This window comes from Salarias fasciatus (assembly GCF_902148845.1).
Source record: "Salarias fasciatus chromosome 7 unlocalized genomic scaffold, fSalaFa1.1 super_scaffold_4, whole genome shotgun sequence".
Lineage (NCBI taxonomy): Eukaryota > Metazoa > Chordata > Actinopteri > Blenniiformes > Blenniidae > Salarias > Salarias fasciatus.
This window is the reverse complement of record NW_021941229.1, coordinates 6945479-6962700: the sequence shown is the minus strand read 5'-3', so window position 1 is coordinate 6962700 and position 17222 is coordinate 6945479. Positions and strand designations below refer to the sequence as shown.

At 43.1% G+C, this 17222-nt stretch overlaps 1 protein-coding gene across 1 annotated transcript; it reads left to right on the top strand.

Annotated features, from left to right (window-relative positions):
* The first annotated feature begins 9658 nt into the window (after nt 1-9658).
* LOC115382689 (glutamine synthetase-like) lies at nt 9659-15761 on the top strand. Its single transcript, XM_030084521.1, has 7 exons — nt 9659-9693; nt 10804-10978; nt 11371-11532; nt 11626-11772; nt 12002-12129; nt 12894-13093; nt 13209-15761. Exons 2-7 carry the CDS (start codon nt 10810-10812, stop codon nt 13507-13509), a joined length of 1107 nt encoding a protein of 368 aa, XP_029940381.1. The 5' UTR covers nt 9659-9693; nt 10804-10809; the 3' UTR covers nt 13510-15761.
* The last annotated feature ends 1461 nt before the right edge of the window (nt 15762-17222 follow it).

The following is a 17222-nucleotide window of genomic DNA, read 5'->3' as shown; positions in this document are numbered from 1 at the left end:
ACACACACACGCACACACGCACAGTCTCGTATTTCTATCCTTGTGGGGACCGTCCATTGACTCCCATTCATGTCTAGCCCCTAACCCTGACCCTAACCCTAACCCTAACCCACACCACAACAAAGCCTAACCCTAAAGAAATGTTTTTGCACTTTTACTTTTTTCAGTAACAACAACATGGTCAAGAAAACACTGTTTCTCCTACTTAGGACCGGAAAAAGGTCCCCACAAGGCACGTCATTTCACGTTTTGCTATCCTTGTGGGGACATTTGGCCCCAACAAGGATAGAAATACGAGAACACACACACGCACACACACACACACACACACACACACACACACACACACACGAAACGCCCAGCCCACAAACTGACGCCAAGACGGAGGCCTGAAGATGGAAGGGCTCCACCTGCAGATGGACAGAAGACGGACGGTCACAGCAAAGCAGACACAAACGTTAAACCAGCGCTGGTCAGAAAGCTGTGGGTGTTTTCCAGGCTTGTGTGAAACATCTCAGATTCTGGCTGAGTAATTTTAACAGTGCTTAAGGTTAGGGTTTTGTTTTCATGAGCCCTCTTCATGCAAGAGGGTCACCACAATGTTCAGGGGTGTTCAGAGGGCTTACACACACACACACACACACACACACACACACACACACACACACACACACACACACACACACAATCAATGACACTTGGGGTGACACATGAGCCACCCTGGGCTTTTTGGACAGGATGCTTTTACTCGAAGGAACCTACACTCCATGGACACTTCATTAAGTACACCCGATTGAATACTTGTTAAAAGCTACTTGGCCAATCTCATGGCAGGAATTTGATGTGGTTATGCATGTAGACACGTTGAGGACGAGATGCTGATGTTCAAACTGAGCATGAGAAGGGAGAAGAATGGTGATTTCGGTGGATACAGTATGGTTGTTGGTGCCAGAGAAGCTGATCTGAGTACTGCCAAACTCTCGTAACGGAATGGTGAGAAGCAGTGCTCTGAGCCAAATGGCTTTATCGGTGCCAGAGTTCAGAGGAGAATGAAGAGACTGGTTAGAGATAATAGAAAGGCAACGGTAAGTTAAATATCCAGCTACAAAGTCTAGAAAAGACCAGCTCTGACTGCACAATGCAGCAGCAAAAGATGGCACCAGTGTCAGAGCCATCAACTCAGGACAGGACACCCAGGCTGCAGTTCACATCGGACCACCAGAAATGAACCATAGAAGAAAGAACAATGTGTCTTATTTGGTTGAGTCTCCATTTCTGCTGCCACATTCAGGTGGTCGGATCAGAAATTGGTGTAAACAAGCCTTGTGTCAATGGTTCAGGCTGCTGGTGGTGGTATAATGGTGTGAGGGAGATTTTCTGTTAATGTTTGAGCCCCTCAGTATCAACTGATCATCCTTTTAACACCACAGTGTACCTGGGTACTGTTGCTGACTGCGTTCATTCCTTGATGTGTCATTGTTTGCCATCTCCTGATGGATACCTCCAAAATGACAAGGTACAATATCACACAGTACAATGTTGACTGAACTCTAAAGCCCTCACATCTCAGCCCGTTAGAGCACCTTTGGGAAACTATAAGAGTTGATTCACATCACTGAAGGGCAGCACATAGATCTGCAACAAATGTGCGATGCTGATCAGTCAGGATGGACCAAAATCCGAGAAACATTGTCAGTACCTTGTTACATCTGTGACGCCCAGAATGAAGATAGTTCTGGTGGTGACAGTCCCGGACGAGGTGTCGCTAATGTTTTCACTGGCTTGTGTGAGTCTCTTTGCTGTTCTCCAGTTAGCTTGAAGTACAGCTTCACAACAGTGTAAAGGCAGTTCTCCCACCCCCCTGCCCAAAAAAAAAAAAAAAAAAAAAATCAACAGATGACAGTACTCTGATTAAGATGTAGAGGTAATTCTGTTATGAGTGATTTTTTAAATGAAATGTTAGTTCTACTTATTTACAACTTACACCATGCTTTCAAAATCACAGGTGATGACTGGGCGTTACATGATTTGTTCAAACCACTGATTGCACTAATGTCCCTTTTCTATGCTTGATTTTTGTTTGATATTAAGAAAAATTAATCTGAGGAGAGAAAAATTTCACTAAATTCAAAGTCTGAAATCAAAAATGAATTCAAGCTGGTGTCTTTAGACAAATACATCTAGTATTGAAGTGAAAAAGATTTGTTCAAAATACAAAACTCTGATTTTATTTCATGCATTAAAAAACTTAGTAGTTGAAACGAAAAATCTTGCATGATCAACGTGTTTTTTTTTTATCAGTGTATGAAGATATTACATGTAAAATGAATGTTTTATGAACTCTCAATAATGCAATTAAACATCTAATCTTAAAAAAATAACCCACACTGAGTAGTTCTTTTGGCATCCTTTTAACACCACAGTGTACCTGTGCACAGAGGATGCCGTTGGTTGGTTTTTGTAATAAAACAATGGAGAGTATCTGGACAGACGACCAAGGTGGACTGATGTTACTGGTGACTGACAACTCCAAAACTTCCAAATCCCAGGAAAATGTGGACTGGAAGCAAACGTCGTTCATCGTCATAACTGTTGCATGCGCAGTAGCAGTGCTTCTCTATTTGTTTTGCTAAACATCCATATTGTACATCAGTGCCTAGTCCAAAGATTAGCATCAGTGTGGCTCTTATCTACAATAAATCCCTGTTCCCTGGAGCGGAGCCAGAGTGGGGGCAAGGGGGCGGTCGCCCCAGGGCCCACAAGGTCATAGGGTCCCGTTTCATGTGATGTGTTCACATTTACTCGGAAATAAATAATTATAATAAAATGTGCAGTGTGTGCCAGAAGGTATAGGCATATGATTGTGGGCTCCAGTTTGTCAATTCTTACATTACGACTGTCCATGAATGCATCAGAGCTGTAAGCCAGCGCTGATTGGCTGTGCAGCATTAACGAGGTTTTTCTTTTGCACTTGATCTGAACTATTTGGAGGGAAGTTAAACAGTATGCTAAACACTATGCTAGCTGCTAGCGGTACTACCCAAAACCTAACATCGGAGCCATTAGTGAGTCAGTGAAACCTTCAAAAATATTATCTTTATCAGAATGCCGTGGTCTTAAACACCTGGCTATTTGAATGTGCCTTCTGTTGCTTTCAACTACAAGAGACCTCCGAGTCTATTTTTTTTCTAATATACGTGAATTCCAAAAGATATAGATAGCTGTGTCATCTATCTGAATAGATTGTGTAATTTTAGACCAGCTGTGTTCAGTTTATATTTAAGCTGTATCAAAAATGGTCCATGTAGCTCTGAGCTTTCAGCACCATGGACAGCGGACGATTGACAGCGGTCAGGCTGCATTTGCTTGTGTGTGTGTGTGTGTGTGTGTGTGTGTGTGTGTGTGTGTGTGTGTGTGTGTGTGTGTGTGTGTTCTCGTATTTCTATCCTTGTCGGGGCCAAATGTCCCCACAAGGATAGCAAAACGTGGAACGACGTGCCTTGTGGGGACCTTTTTCCGGTCCTAAGTAGGAGAAACAGTGTTTTCTTGACCATGTTGTTACTGAAAAAAGTAAAAGTGCAAAAACATTTCTTTAGGGTTAGGCTTTGTTGTGGTGTGGGTTAGGGTTAGGGTAAGGGTCAAGGTTAGGGGCTAGACATGAATGGGAGTCAATGGACGGTCCCCACAAGGATAGAAATACAAGACTGCGTGTGTGTGTGTGTGTGTATTTGTTCTTCAGAACAAGTTTGTGAACTGCTTTGTGACTTTATTCTGCTTTCTGAAGCATATAGGTTTGCTTGGCTCAATAAAAGTGAGCATTAGTGTGTTGTTTGATGGTAGCATGAGGGATTACTTGAATGGTAAAATTACTATCATAAGGGCCTGTAGAGAATGCTCCGCCCCCTCTGTACTGAGACCCACGCTCTGCCTCTGCCTGTTCCTTTCACAAAGTGGCAACTGAACAATTGGTCATTATTTTAAGATTTAAGATAGAAGGATATTTCAACATTTCATCAACTACAGTAATTGTTCACATCCTGTGCTTTTTCCTCAGACTTTGGAAACTCTTATCATATTTTAAAAAATTGACACAGCATAATATTCATAGAGAGCGGATGGACGATGAAGCATTTCTTCGTTTCCTCATTGTAAGAATTAATGCTTCACTAAAAGCTGGGGTTAGCTCCATCCAGGACTGGATCAAAGATGGATGGATAAAATCACACTGTCCTTTTTACTTGCATGTCCAGAAATATTTTTAACTACTTGCCTATAAAAACGTTAAAGCCTTTCTCATCTTTTCCTGTAAAAGACTCATTTATACAACTACATTTCCAAGCGTAAATTAATAACATGTCACATTTTGTGTGTCCGTTTCCACAACTGTAGGCTTTTTAGTTCATTCTTTATAGGTTGTCTCTGCTTTTCTTGTGATGGACTGAATGCAATCTTCCTTTACCCATTGTTAAGTGGATTTAGCTGTGTTAGATAAATTAAATATTATCGGAAATAAGAGTACAATATACGACGTTTTGAAGGCGGAATCTAACTGTGAAGCTTCAGACAAATGTAGTTTGGTGTTACGTGGGGTTGCAGACCTCTGATGGACGGAAACGCTCCCTTTGCACGGACTGCCACGTGCCTCCTCGGGAGGAGCGGGGGTGACGACATTAGCAACGGCGGCGTCTCTACGGCAACATCCTCATCCTCCGTCGTCCCCGCTGCTGTCGCCGCGTTGCTCATCTGTTGTCAGCGAGACGGAGCGAGATCGGCGCCGCGTGCGGATGAGCTGCTGCGTTTTGGGGAAGGAGGAAGAAGAGGAGGAGGAGGAGGAGGAGGAAGATGCTTTGTCATGGGTGAGATGCGAGCGGGCGCAGCAGCAGCAGCAGCAGCAGCAGCAGCATCCGCCTGCGTCGCTCCACCTCAGTGCCTAAACTTGGAGAGGGCGCGGAGCAAGTTGGGCGCGCGACCCTCCAGTAGCCCCCCCCTCTTCCCCCACTCCCGCCACCTGGTCCTCTTCATCCGATCCGGACCCTTGCAGCCGGGCGTTGCTCTCCTGCGTCCTTGCAGCGGCTGGATGGATCCCGCCGTGCTCATCTTCCTGCTGTACGTCATGATCGCGCACGAGCTGGTGTGCGGCTGGATGCACTACCGGCGGCAGAGCGCCAAACCCCGCAAAGCCGCCGCCGGACCCCTGCTGCGCTCCAGGTGCGTCGATTTGCGCGCGCATCTGTGTGTGTGTGTGTGTGTGTGTGTGTTTGTTTGTGTGTGAGAAATAGACGCTCCAGGTGCTTCCGTGTGTGTGTGTGTGTGTGTGTGCGCGCGCGTGCGTGTGTGAGAAAGAGACTCTCCAGGTGCGTCCCTGTGCGCGCGATGATGAGTGAAGTGTGGCCCCTCCTCATTTCTGAAACGATTAGTGAAGAAGCAACAGAAATATTCATATTTTAATTGTCGTTTCTGGTTGCTTCATGTCTCACGTTCCTCTTTAGTTTATTTCATTCAACAACAAATCTTACAATATTCAACAAATTAAAGGTTAATAAAGATTCATCTTTGTATTCATTCATTTCCTTCATTATTATAATCACCATTATACAATATCTGTTTGTGAAATATTAAGTGATATAATGTTGATAATATTTACATGCGTTGTTATTCTCATCACATTAAAATAGTTAAAATCTCAACTTCACAGCCACATAGCCGAATCCTGATTGAACTCATCTCCTACGAAGAGTTAGGCCACCAACAAAGTGGAGTATTTTTCATAGCACTTCATAATCTTCTGAAATAATCAACACATCTGCAGCTTCATTAAAATCTTTGCTTTACTGAGATCTCTGCAACAGACTAAACAGTGAAGCTTGCAAAATCACTTTTCACCACAAGATGGTGTTTTGAGTAATTCGATTTAAAATAAAACAGTACAGCAGGTTTCTTGAGTTTAAAATCTTAAAGTGTTTTGTGAATATATATGATTCACAGAAGATATGGTGGGTTGGCCAAGGCAACGAACTAGAAGTGAGTCTGATTGTTCCAGTTTTCTTCATAGCTGTCTCAGCAGCTGTATTAATATCAAAATGTTGGAATACCATCACATTGAGATAAACATACCACATTGCAGATGATGTGGTGAGAAAACAAAGCAGGCTGTCAAGAATGACGAAGGTTAACTCCAAGCAACGAGGAGTCCTTGGTGAGATTTTCTCTGGGTGACACCGTTGCCTTGAGCCAAGAACTGAAAGGAACTACTGATGTAGATCTATGAAAAAGCAAAATACATTCAGAATATAGCCAGTACTGCAATAAAACCTAACAGAAGCAAGAATTTGTCTTGTGTCAGGCAGATGTACGTTTGTACGGAATGAATCACTCAGTACAGACCAAATAACACATTACATCAAAATTCACACATTGCATTAACATTGAGACGTTTTTCCATCACAGCATGACTCATTCAACCCGAAACGTCTCCTATCATATCTTCAATCCTAAAGCAGCATTTCTCAGCCAGGATAGCCATGGAAAGTCTGACCTGTTAGCGAAAACACAAAGTCTGTTCTGAGTGCTTGATACAGAGTTAGACTCCAGTTGATTCTGACAAAACTATCAAAAGCTTTGTGAAGAACCAGGAAGACTGAATTCTGTTCGAGTGAACTCACACGTGGTCTCTCCTCAGTGCCCGGGTGTGTCAGGGAGCCTGGGGGGCGAGCAGCCGCTCCAGCCGGATCAGCGCCGGAGGGCGGGACCTCAGGAAGTGTGGACGCATTGTGAGGAAACCCTGAAGGCGACAGAAGGACAGAAACGTTCTCAGCCCTGCTGACGAGTCGTGACTTTATGATTGTGAGCTGATCCCTAAGCCCGATCAGGATCACGTTGCCTTTGTTTACAGCGCACATTTGGGCATTTGAACCATTTGTTACTGTGTAATTTCTGTGGTTTGAATGGCGAGTGACATCTTGACTTCAGTGAGTCATTTTGGACACGAATCAAGGTGAAGATGGCCAAACCACTGAGAGGATTAAAAAAAAGAAAAAAAAAAAGAGGCCGATTATGCAGCATTTTCATTGAAAAGTTAAGTGTATTACGTCAGTATCATGATGTTTTTGGTATCTGGGCCACTCTGTGTTGTAGTTTTTAGCTCGGTTTTCATTTTCTATACAGTCAGTCGTGGTTTTCCAGATTGTTCGAGGTCGTTGAGCTTCAACCTTCACTGTGTCTTTGTCATTCTTTGTCTCTGAGTGCTGTCAAATTTCAAATAAAGCCCACTAGGCTGTACAAAAAAAAATGTGTCATTATACATTTATCTGAGGCCAGATGAGCAGCACAGAGCCATAGTGTAATGAATTAATCCAGGTTTTCAGAAAGCTCCAATACACTGACATTTCAGATTTGAGTTCAACACATCACTTTATCACACAAAGTAAAAAATTCACAAATACTTGATTTGAACATTTTTGATGATGAAAACTGAACAGTATTACCCCAGTGTGTCTTGGACTAAGTCACCTGTTGTGCCGTGCCTTCAGCTTGCGTCTGGCTGGGATCAGATTCAGTCCCTTGAGAGCATAAATTGAATAAAGCTGGTGTAGCGGGAGGACAGGTTAATTATGCAACACCAAACACCATCAAGCAAGCTGATGATGAACAGCAGCAGAGCTGTCCGAGTGAAATGGAAAATTTACTTCCAGACTGATCACAGAAGACTTCAGAGAGGAAAGAGGCTTTCTGCTGATATTTCAGAAGGGCTGATTTCCATCGATATGGTGCAGTGACCACAGACCAAAACATGTGAACATATGACCAAGGCCTTGTTTATACAACCTTTCAAGTGAAAACACATTGCTGCTTGCATTTTAGTTTTTGAAAAGTTCCAAAGGCAATGCTTTGAAAACAATGTCCATTTCCATGGAATGGCAGCAGAAAGGCTGAATGCATTTCTTCGGTAAGGCCACTAGTGGGTGATGTTCATATTAATAAAGAAACCCCAACACACTTGTAAGCAGACAAAAATACAGAACACAAAACATTAACAATGGCAAGTACACTGACATTAGTATGAACTAATGACGCTGAAGCCGGATTGTTGTTACAGGTGACTCTCAGCTCTAAAGCTACCGAGTTCAGGAGAATCTGGACTGGGAGCTTTGACACTCTGGAGGAAAACATTGCTACTGCTCTATCTGTGACTGTGCCGAACAACTATGGATGTTGTGCAACAAAAGTTTTGCATTTTCTTTTGAAAATATTGTCTTGTAAGCAGGCCCCAAAGTTCCTGACCTACATTCATCTTTCAGTTTTAATTAAGTTGTCACTGCTGTGGTTTGAGTTTGAGCCAAAAGCAGACGGCCTGCGTTTCCCTGCTTGTTCAGTGAGTCAGTGAGTGAATCATCTTCAGCTTCACCAGTCATCCAGTTGAAACATGAAAAACACAAACACATGTCCAAACTCTGACCTGTTTGACTTTCAAGTCTTTCACTGTCTTTTTTGAACTTCAATCGCTGCTTTGTAAAAACGTAATTTTCAGCATCTCAGTACCTGAAAAACTAAATCATATACCTTGATTGTCATTTTATCTGGTGATCTGTTGTGATTTTGTGTTTGCTGTTGCTTTTCTTCATCAATCAGTAAATTGGTCCGTCCATCCATCCATCCATCCATCCATCCATCCATCCATCCATCCATCCATCCTTCTGGACATCCATCTGTCTGTCCATCCATTCAAGCATAGCTTTAAGTAAAGGGCAGTATACGCCCAAGACATCCCTCACAGACAGCCTTCAGTAACCCTTCTATGGTTTAAACACCGATGTTCAACACTTTCATTTCAGTCTCTCCAAAGCTGTGAGACTCACAATCTTGGCTCACAAAGTGTTTTTAAAACTTGCTTGTGACAGTTGCCTGAGCTTTTTGACAGATTTTACCCTCGACTGCGACACCGAGCACAAAAGGAGAGATGGAAGATGGCTGAAAAACATTTTGCATAAGCTTCCAGTAACCTCTGTAGATTAAACTGGGCTGATAAAAAGAGGGAGTCCTGAAACGTGTGAGGTTACACAAGGCTAATTTAAAAAAAAGTGTTGTCTTATGATTACGCTTTACTTCCTCTTGTTTATGTCTCTGTTTATGAACAAATCTTCCTTTTACTGAGTCTTTTTCTGTTGGGGTTGTCATATTTCTGCTGGCCAGTTTGATCTGGGGACTGCAACTCTTGCGGAAAAGTTCTCACACGAGCAGGTTTTTCTTTCTAATCGCGTTCAGTGAGCTGCAGGAGTTCAGATCAGCAATCAGAAAAAAGCCTCATCAGCACAGGTGAGTTCATTTCCACAACTCATGGGAGTTTCTGGTGATCCCAGCGGCACCTGAGCACTGGCCTGATTCTCTCCTGTATCTGATATCATACGGGATTGATTAGAATAAATTCAGTGGGTTAATCCAGTGCTATTCAAATGTGCACTTACAGCTCAATTTACAGTCAGAAATGTTTATGGACTTGTTCGAAGTCATGAAAGATTTAACTTTTTAAGAAAACACCACAGTGCATGATAAGGGGGGAGCTGTTTTTAGCAGGAATAACCACACCTCCTTCTGCTCCTGTCATCAGATCCACTCACTTAAATGCATAATAAATAGCACAAACAGGTTCCGGCAAGTCACAAGCTGACTGGACTGGTTCACCTCACCTGTAACGCTGTAAGTCTGTTTGTTTTCGCTTTTAGCTTCAGTGAAAGAGACGGCTGAATGCAGGATTTAATGTTGTACTTTATGAGTCAGATGTTTAGGTAATGGCATTTACTCATAACGGTTGAGTAGTTTTGTTGACAGTGTTTTACATTTTTAGATAATAAAAGCAAAAATGAGCTTTTAATGGTAAAATCAAATTGGAACACCAGTGTTTCTTCTGTAAAACAGTCCAAACTAATATATATCCAACATGCTTGTGTACAAAATACAAAACTAAACAACACAGTTGATTAAAAAATAGTGTGCCTCTGGTTGGATGCACTGATGGATGGAAGGATAGATTAGATTAGACTGAGTGAGAAAAAATAATTGACATTACCTACTGTCAGCCATAGCTCCCAAGGCAAGATGAACTTGGTTGTAAAAAAAATAACAATAAAAAAAATCAGTGCAATATTTTTTAGCCCTGACAAATGCACAAGAAATATTAATTTTATTGAAAATACATTTTCAGGAGTGATACATAAATTGTGTGGAGAACTGCAGATTCTTGATGTGTAACAGAAGCAGAGGGTGGATCTAAAAATGCTCTTTCTTTACTTTGCATTCACCATGACTGTTATTTAATGGTATTTCAATGTATTGTATCCAGATTGTGGGATACTAGTTTTGCTGCCAGGTGGGATAGTGCAAGGGATTATGGGATGCCATTTCTCAAGACTTTCTCTCTGAGTTAATTGTGACTATACCAGTTACTTTTTTATTGTGTTAGTGTTCTTATTTGCACACCCTGTTCCATTTAGTTATATTGTGATTGTTGTCACACCATAGGTGTGGCAGCTGATCACACCACTCCAGACTGATCTGGTTCTACGATGTGCTTTTTGAATTCATATTAATATAATTTAAGCTCTGAGTTGCAATATGACGTCTTTATTGCACGAACTACACTATGCCAATTCGACTTCATAGCTCTATAAGCCATGTTATGCACCTTGGTTTGTAGATGCAAGGCTTTCCAAAAAAATAATTGAATGACTGGTAATAAATACTAAGGAGGCAAAGATTACATTAAGAATAATCCTGAAGAGGGAAAATGTTGTGCGTGTCCGCCTGTAGGTGAACATGGCGTCAGTGTACCCCAGTTCCCGCCTCAACAAAGCCGTGCGGCAGTACTACCTGAGCCTGCCTCAGAGAGGCAAGTGCCAGGTCACCTACATCTGGATCGACGGCACCGGACAGGGGCTCCGCAACAAGACCAGGACTCTGGACGAAGAGCCGTCCAGCATTGAAGGTACCCAAGCGTCTCTTGAACACATCTGTGTGCTTGTGTACTGAAAGTAAAGCATGGGAAATGTCTAAAAAGGATTTTCTGGATGAATACATTTGCTTTTTAAACTTTTTAAACAGGCTACTCTAGCACACATTGTTCCACATAAAAGAACGAGCTCCGCAGCATACCTCATTTATTATTACATGGTGGATCATTGGTTCTCATGGCTAACAAAAGAAGTGTGGTGTGAACCTGCTGACCAACCTTCTGCTCAGAGGGTGTACCTTCTCCTTTCTGTCCAGGCACTCAGGCTTTCTCCTGCAAAGCAAAGACATGCTCCCAAACAAACAACAGCGCCCACTAGTGGCCCAACATAAAAACATTTCTAACTGCCCACTGTGTTTTCGTCTCAGATGTCCCTGAGTGGAACTTTGATGGTTCGAGCACCTACCAGTCGGAGGGCTCCAACAGCGACATGTACCTCATCCCAGTGCGCATGTTCAGGGATCCCTTCACCCTCGACCCCAACAAGCTAGTCCTCTGCGAGGTCCTCAAGTACAACCGCCTTCCCGCTGGTACGGAACTTGTTCGTGTGTTTGGCTGTAGTCATGCCGTTCAGTGTCGTCCCCGCCAAGTGTACCGAAACGGGTTTTCTCTCCTGTTCGTAGAGACGAACCAGAGGCACAGCTGCACGAAGGTGATGGAGGAGGTTAAAGAGCACTGCATGTGGTTTGGCATGGAGCAGGAGTACACGCTTTTAGGAATGGACGGGCATCCCTTTGGCTGGCCTACTAATGGCTACCCAGCACCCCAAGGTGAATCTCCTCTCTTTAATCTGCACTTTAGAAAGCACTTTTTTTTTTTAAGAAGATATATTTGTGCTGCCAGACTGCCAAATTGCTTGTCCATTATCTTGTCCAGGGTTACTTTAAAATGCTGCAAAAGAACACAGAGAAAAACAAATAGTTTGAGGTGTTTTGCATATTTTCCCATGTGCTTCTTGTATTAAATCTCACAAGCTTCTCATTTTCTCTGCACTTTAAGGTCCTTTCTACTGTGGAGTGGGGGCAAACAATGCTTATGGACGAGACATTGTAGAGTGCCACTACAAGGCCTGCCTCTACGCCGGGGTGAAGATCTGTGGAACGAATGCTGAAGTTATGCCATCTCAGGTCAGCGTCAGTTGGGGGAAAGTTCACTTTGTAATGTTGTGATGAAGCGCTAAATGAAAATATGTGGGTTGAAACATTAAAAAAAAGCATTAAATGATCAACAGAATGTAAAGAAAAAACTGTGACAAAAAATTTTCAGTTACACATTTAAAGAATGTAAGACAAGACAGAGATAATCGTTTAACCTACAAAGAAGAAGGAAAAAAAACAAACTAGATGTCTCTTGTTCACAAAAAGAACACATAATAACTATAATTTTGATGTCAAGGAAGGCATGAAATCTCAATGTATCATTATCAAACAACGGAGGTTCAATCATGGGGGTGAAGGTTTGTTGACATCTAACTGGTTATGGGAGCGCAACGATGAAATGAAGGTCAGGAGAGGTGCCCATATTTTCTCGTACATGACTGATATTCTTGGCACTCTGCGAGGTATTTTCTGGTGTGCCACATAGTAGCACTGATAGCAAACCGGCACTCTGACAGCCAAGTGTTCTGCTGGGTAATATAAGACAAACGGCTGGGGTTTTTTTTAGCCGATTTTAAAAGAAGTGTTTGAAATCCATTGAAGATTTAACAGGAATCCACTGAAGAAAACTCAACATGGCAGTGATCAACAGCTCAGGAACAAACTGAAGCTTGACTGATGAAGCCATTGTCATAGTTATTGAGTCATTTACATATTTTGTTCATAATATTTGCCTTTAGGCATCTGACCTCTGAGAATTTCCTCTTTTCTGCATCTGTTTGTTCCGATTTCAGTGGGAGTTTCAGGTGGGTCCCTGCGAGGGCATCGAGATGGGAGACCACCTGTGGGTGGCTCGCTTCCTCCTTCACCGGGTGTGCGAAGATTTCGGGGTCGTGGTAACACTGGACCCCAAACCGATGAAGGGCGACTGGAACGGCGCGGGATGCCACACTAACGTCAGCACCAAACAGATGAGAGAGGACGGGGGTCTGCAGTGAGTCAACACGTTTCTATTAATGCTGGTCTTTACAGTTTAAAAAAACGTATTAACAATTTTAATAACCTTCAGGCCACTTTGGGAATGATCAACTGCTCTGATGTAATGACAGGTACATCATGGAGGCCATTGAGAAGCTGGGCAAACGCCACATGGAGCACATCAGTGTGTACGACGCGTGTGGCGGTCAGGACAACATGAGGCGTCTCACCGGGTTCCACGAAACCTCCACCATCAGCGACTTCTCCAGCGGCGTGGCCAACCGTGCCGCCAGCATCCGCATCCCGCGCCAGGTAGCCCACGACAAGAAGGGCTACTTCGAGGACCGCCGGCCCGCCGCGAACTGCGACCCGTACGCGGTGACCAGGGCCATCGCCGGAACCTGCCTGCTCGAACCGGAGGACGGAAACTAGAGACAGCAGAATGAACGCAGTGTGATAACCGCGTGTGCTTCTAGGAACCAATCGTCATTTCCTCATTCTGATGAGCTCTTACCTGTAGCCAGAAACTCCAGCCCAGTCCCCACCTCTGATGTCCATGTCATTGCAGCCCCACGTGAGGAAACATCATCGTAAAGAAAGCTAAATAACGTCATTTTGGTCATTTTTCATTTCTTCTTTACATGCATTTGTAGGATGAGCATCAGAGCTGAAAATTAAGGACCGTTTTTGTTTCCAGCTGTAGAATCATAGTGCGGCTTCTCTAAATCTTTTAGCACCAGCCCCTGAGTAAACTCATCATGGATTTCAAGTCCATTGTAGACTCGTGGTTTGTTGTCTTCTTTAGCAGTAGTTAATATTGTGCTCGTATTGCTGCTCCTTTGAGTTTCTGTGTTTCCTGTTCCATAAAAAATGGACTTTCTGTCTCAATACCTGCTGTGCCTGGTGAAACAGCCTCTTGTTGATCCTCTTGTCTCCGCCTCGCTCCGTCTCCTCCCACTCCCACCAGTCCGGCACATCTGAGGTTTTACAGCACGTTTTAATAAAAGCTTCTGATGCTAATGGTGGGAACATTACCGACTCATTCAGCTGGAAAAAAGGGATTTGTGTCTCAACGTAAAGAGGGATGAAGCTCTCTCATGTCTTTCTCAACAGATCCAGATGCAAACATGTCTGCAGCGATTCTCAATTTTCAGGTGAAAGCGTCAAATGTTAGAAGCGTCTCGGGTGTCCGGTCAATCGATGGCGGTGCACGGAGCCGCTGGTGAGGCAGCCGAAGGTGGAACTCTTCAGAAACGCTCCGACTTTGCCTCCATGCGAACAGGAAGAAACACAGCTTACTGGAAACAGATGGGCTCTGCTTAATTTACAATTTACTAAATAATTGTTTTAAAAAAGTAGCAGTTTCCTCTGTCCCCATGGAGACAGAGTCAGGCCTTAACATCGTAGTAAATCTTCAAAAAAATTATAAAACAAACAGGAAGTCCACCTTGAGGAGGAGAGTAATAGGAGCCAAAACCTGAATCCAGTGAAGATGCCGAGGAACAAACTCAAGAGAAACATTCAGACTGAAGCAGCTCTGGAAGAAAAATGATCCAAAGCTCCTCAAGAGGAGGTTCCAACACTAAACAAATCTGAAGATTCACTTTTTCCACCAGAACAACCAATGTTTGACAGAATAGAGCTCAGACATGTTATGACTGTGTGGCGTTCGGTTAAGAACGTGATGTTTGTACTCGTGATTATATGCAGACAGAATCACATTTCATGATCCAATGTTAAATTTCAAAGCACTGTAAATACTTCTTCTTGAGATGCTATACCCTGTGCCGAGAAATGATTTTCATGTCATTTCAAGGTTTGGAATTCAACTGGGGGAACACAACGTCACCACATGAAAAGGTGATGCAAGTAGAATAATTTCACTTGTCCTGTAAAACATCAGTGAACATGTTGTACCAGATAGTTCTGTCTAATCTTCTGCAGTTTGTTTTCCACACAGTTCTTTACTTTATCATTAATCTTTCATTGTGCAATTTCTCCCCCACATTGTTTTAAATATTTTCTCTTTTCTGATCATCTGAAGTGCTGACTGTGCAAGAAAGTTAGAACTCCAATAGAGACTGCTTGATTTTCATCTACAGACACGCCGAACAGGTTTTAATTGACAAGCTTACGTTTACTGTCACTTGTTTTGGAGGCATTAACCATCGACTGGAAACAGATGTTTCTCTCTTAAATTAATAATAGCTCTTCAATCAGGGAAGAAATGAAGTCTTTATTTTATGGCATAGATGATCGTGATGGAAAGGATTTCTTTGCCCAGGTGACTTCAGATTGAATTAATTTTCATTCAAAAAAGCCAAAATCCTGAATAACTGACGGGCCTGAAGGCTTTTAATCCGTCTGAGGCTCAAATCTTAATCCAAGTTAACGTCTGACATACTTAGTCCCACTGGGATGGGTGGAGATTATTAATCCTGGTCACAGTTGAACATGGAGGGATAATGAGCGAACCGACGCACTCCTGCCAAATAAACACTCCAGCCACCGTCTCGACCCACTTTTCTCAGACGCCTAAACCCCGACCCTCCTCCACTCTGTTTGTTTGAAGCTCATCATGTGCGAAATGTCCACAAATAAGATCAAATGGCAAATCAAACAGAACCTGTTTGAGGTTCTGTCTAAATATGTAAAAACATCTTTTCCTTCTTTAAGCTGCATTTCGTGAATAAAAACTGCTAAAAAATTAAATTCATGCTGTTATGAACCTTGATCTTTTTTCCATTTCAAAGACATTCCAACTTTTTGTTTGCAAGTTCAATATTTCACCTTAAATTGCAGAAACTGACACGTTTTAATTGGATCTTTTCCAGTTTATTTTCAGCTTCATGTGAATTTCTTTTCCAATTTTTGACTCAAGTTTGACTTGAGTTTGACTCAATATTCAGCATTTATTCGGACACTTTATCTGAACATTAACTCCATGTCATCACTTATCTACAATGCTGCTAATTTTTAAAATTTACACGGAAACCTTTCCAGTGAAAGTGCATCAATTTATCAATGCTTTAATCGTGGTGAAGGGGGGGGGGGGGTCACGTGATCCGGACCAAGATGGACGCTTGAGACTTTTTTCCGCTCCAGGCTTCACATTATTCCATAATTCTCTCCAATTAACCTCTATATTGTGCACGGAACAGTAATTTCGAGATGCCTAGACCGCAGCGGGACAAAGATTTTCCCATTTTTTTCCCCGTCTAACCCTGCTGTTAAAGGGATACTTAAACATTTTGGCAAATTGGCCCATTTAGAGCAATTCCTTAGTCATTTCGAACAGTATACTTACTTTTTTTGTGAGGGCGAGCTATTGTTTATCCAGAAGCGAGTCGGGGAAGGTTTTCGAGAATGGAAGTGGATGGCATTTTTGTTCCCCCTCGTCAAACTCATCAAATACAAAATCCAACAACGACAAAACACTTTGGTGGACACGTTATAATCCGCACATTCACTACGCTGTGGAACACCAACAAATAATATTGTAGCGTTACGACATTGAAGCAAATACTGGGAACTACTTTTTCTTTTGAAATCACTACGCCCAGACGCCATGTTTAGTAAGTAGTTCCGTCTCAGCAATCTTCGCATAAACAACTCAATCTCATAATTTTGCTTTAATATTTCACCCCAACCGCGTGATGGACTTGGAAAAGCGCATGAAAGAGGTCGAGGAGAGGGTCTCCGCCGCGGAGGACAGCGCTCATAACACCTGTGTAGCCGACATGGAGAAAACAGTAAAGCAGCTGCAGCTGAAAATTGACGACTTGGAAAACCGTGGACGACGCAAAAACCTGAAAATTGTGAACCTTCCTGAGAAAACCGAGGGCAACACTTCACTGGCGGACTTTCTCCAGACAACACAGCCAGCTTTAGTCGGCCTACCTGCTGATCATCCCCCTCTGGAGATCGAGCGCGCTCACCGGGCCCTGGCTCCCACCCCGCCTCCAGACAAGCCCCCGTTAAGCGTCCTGGCCCGGTTTCTACGATATTCCCAAAGGGAGGCTGTGCTCAGAGCAGCGATGAAGAAGCGCGACGTTCTCCATGAAGGTTCCCGGCTCCGGTTCTACCCTGATCTGTCCGCGGAGGTCCTCCGAAGGCGGCGAGAGTTTGACACCGTGGGAAAAGCG

What these genes read in the sequence shown, in the direction of transcription:
- LOC115382689 (XM_030084521.1), top strand. Translation starts at nt 10,810, where the DNA reads ATGGCGTCAGTGTACCCCAGTTCCCGCCTCAACAAAGCCGTGCGGCAG. An exon ending in AGAGCCGTCCAGCATTGAAG is followed by an intron (nt 10,979 to 11,370) that starts GTACCCAAGCGT and finishes TTTTCGTCTCAG; the next exon opens with ATGTCCCTGAGTGGAACTTT. An exon ending in TGGCTACCCAGCACCCCAAG is followed by an intron (nt 11,773 to 12,001) that starts GTGAATCTCCTC and finishes CTGCACTTTAAG; the next exon opens with GTCCTTTCTACTGTGGAGTG.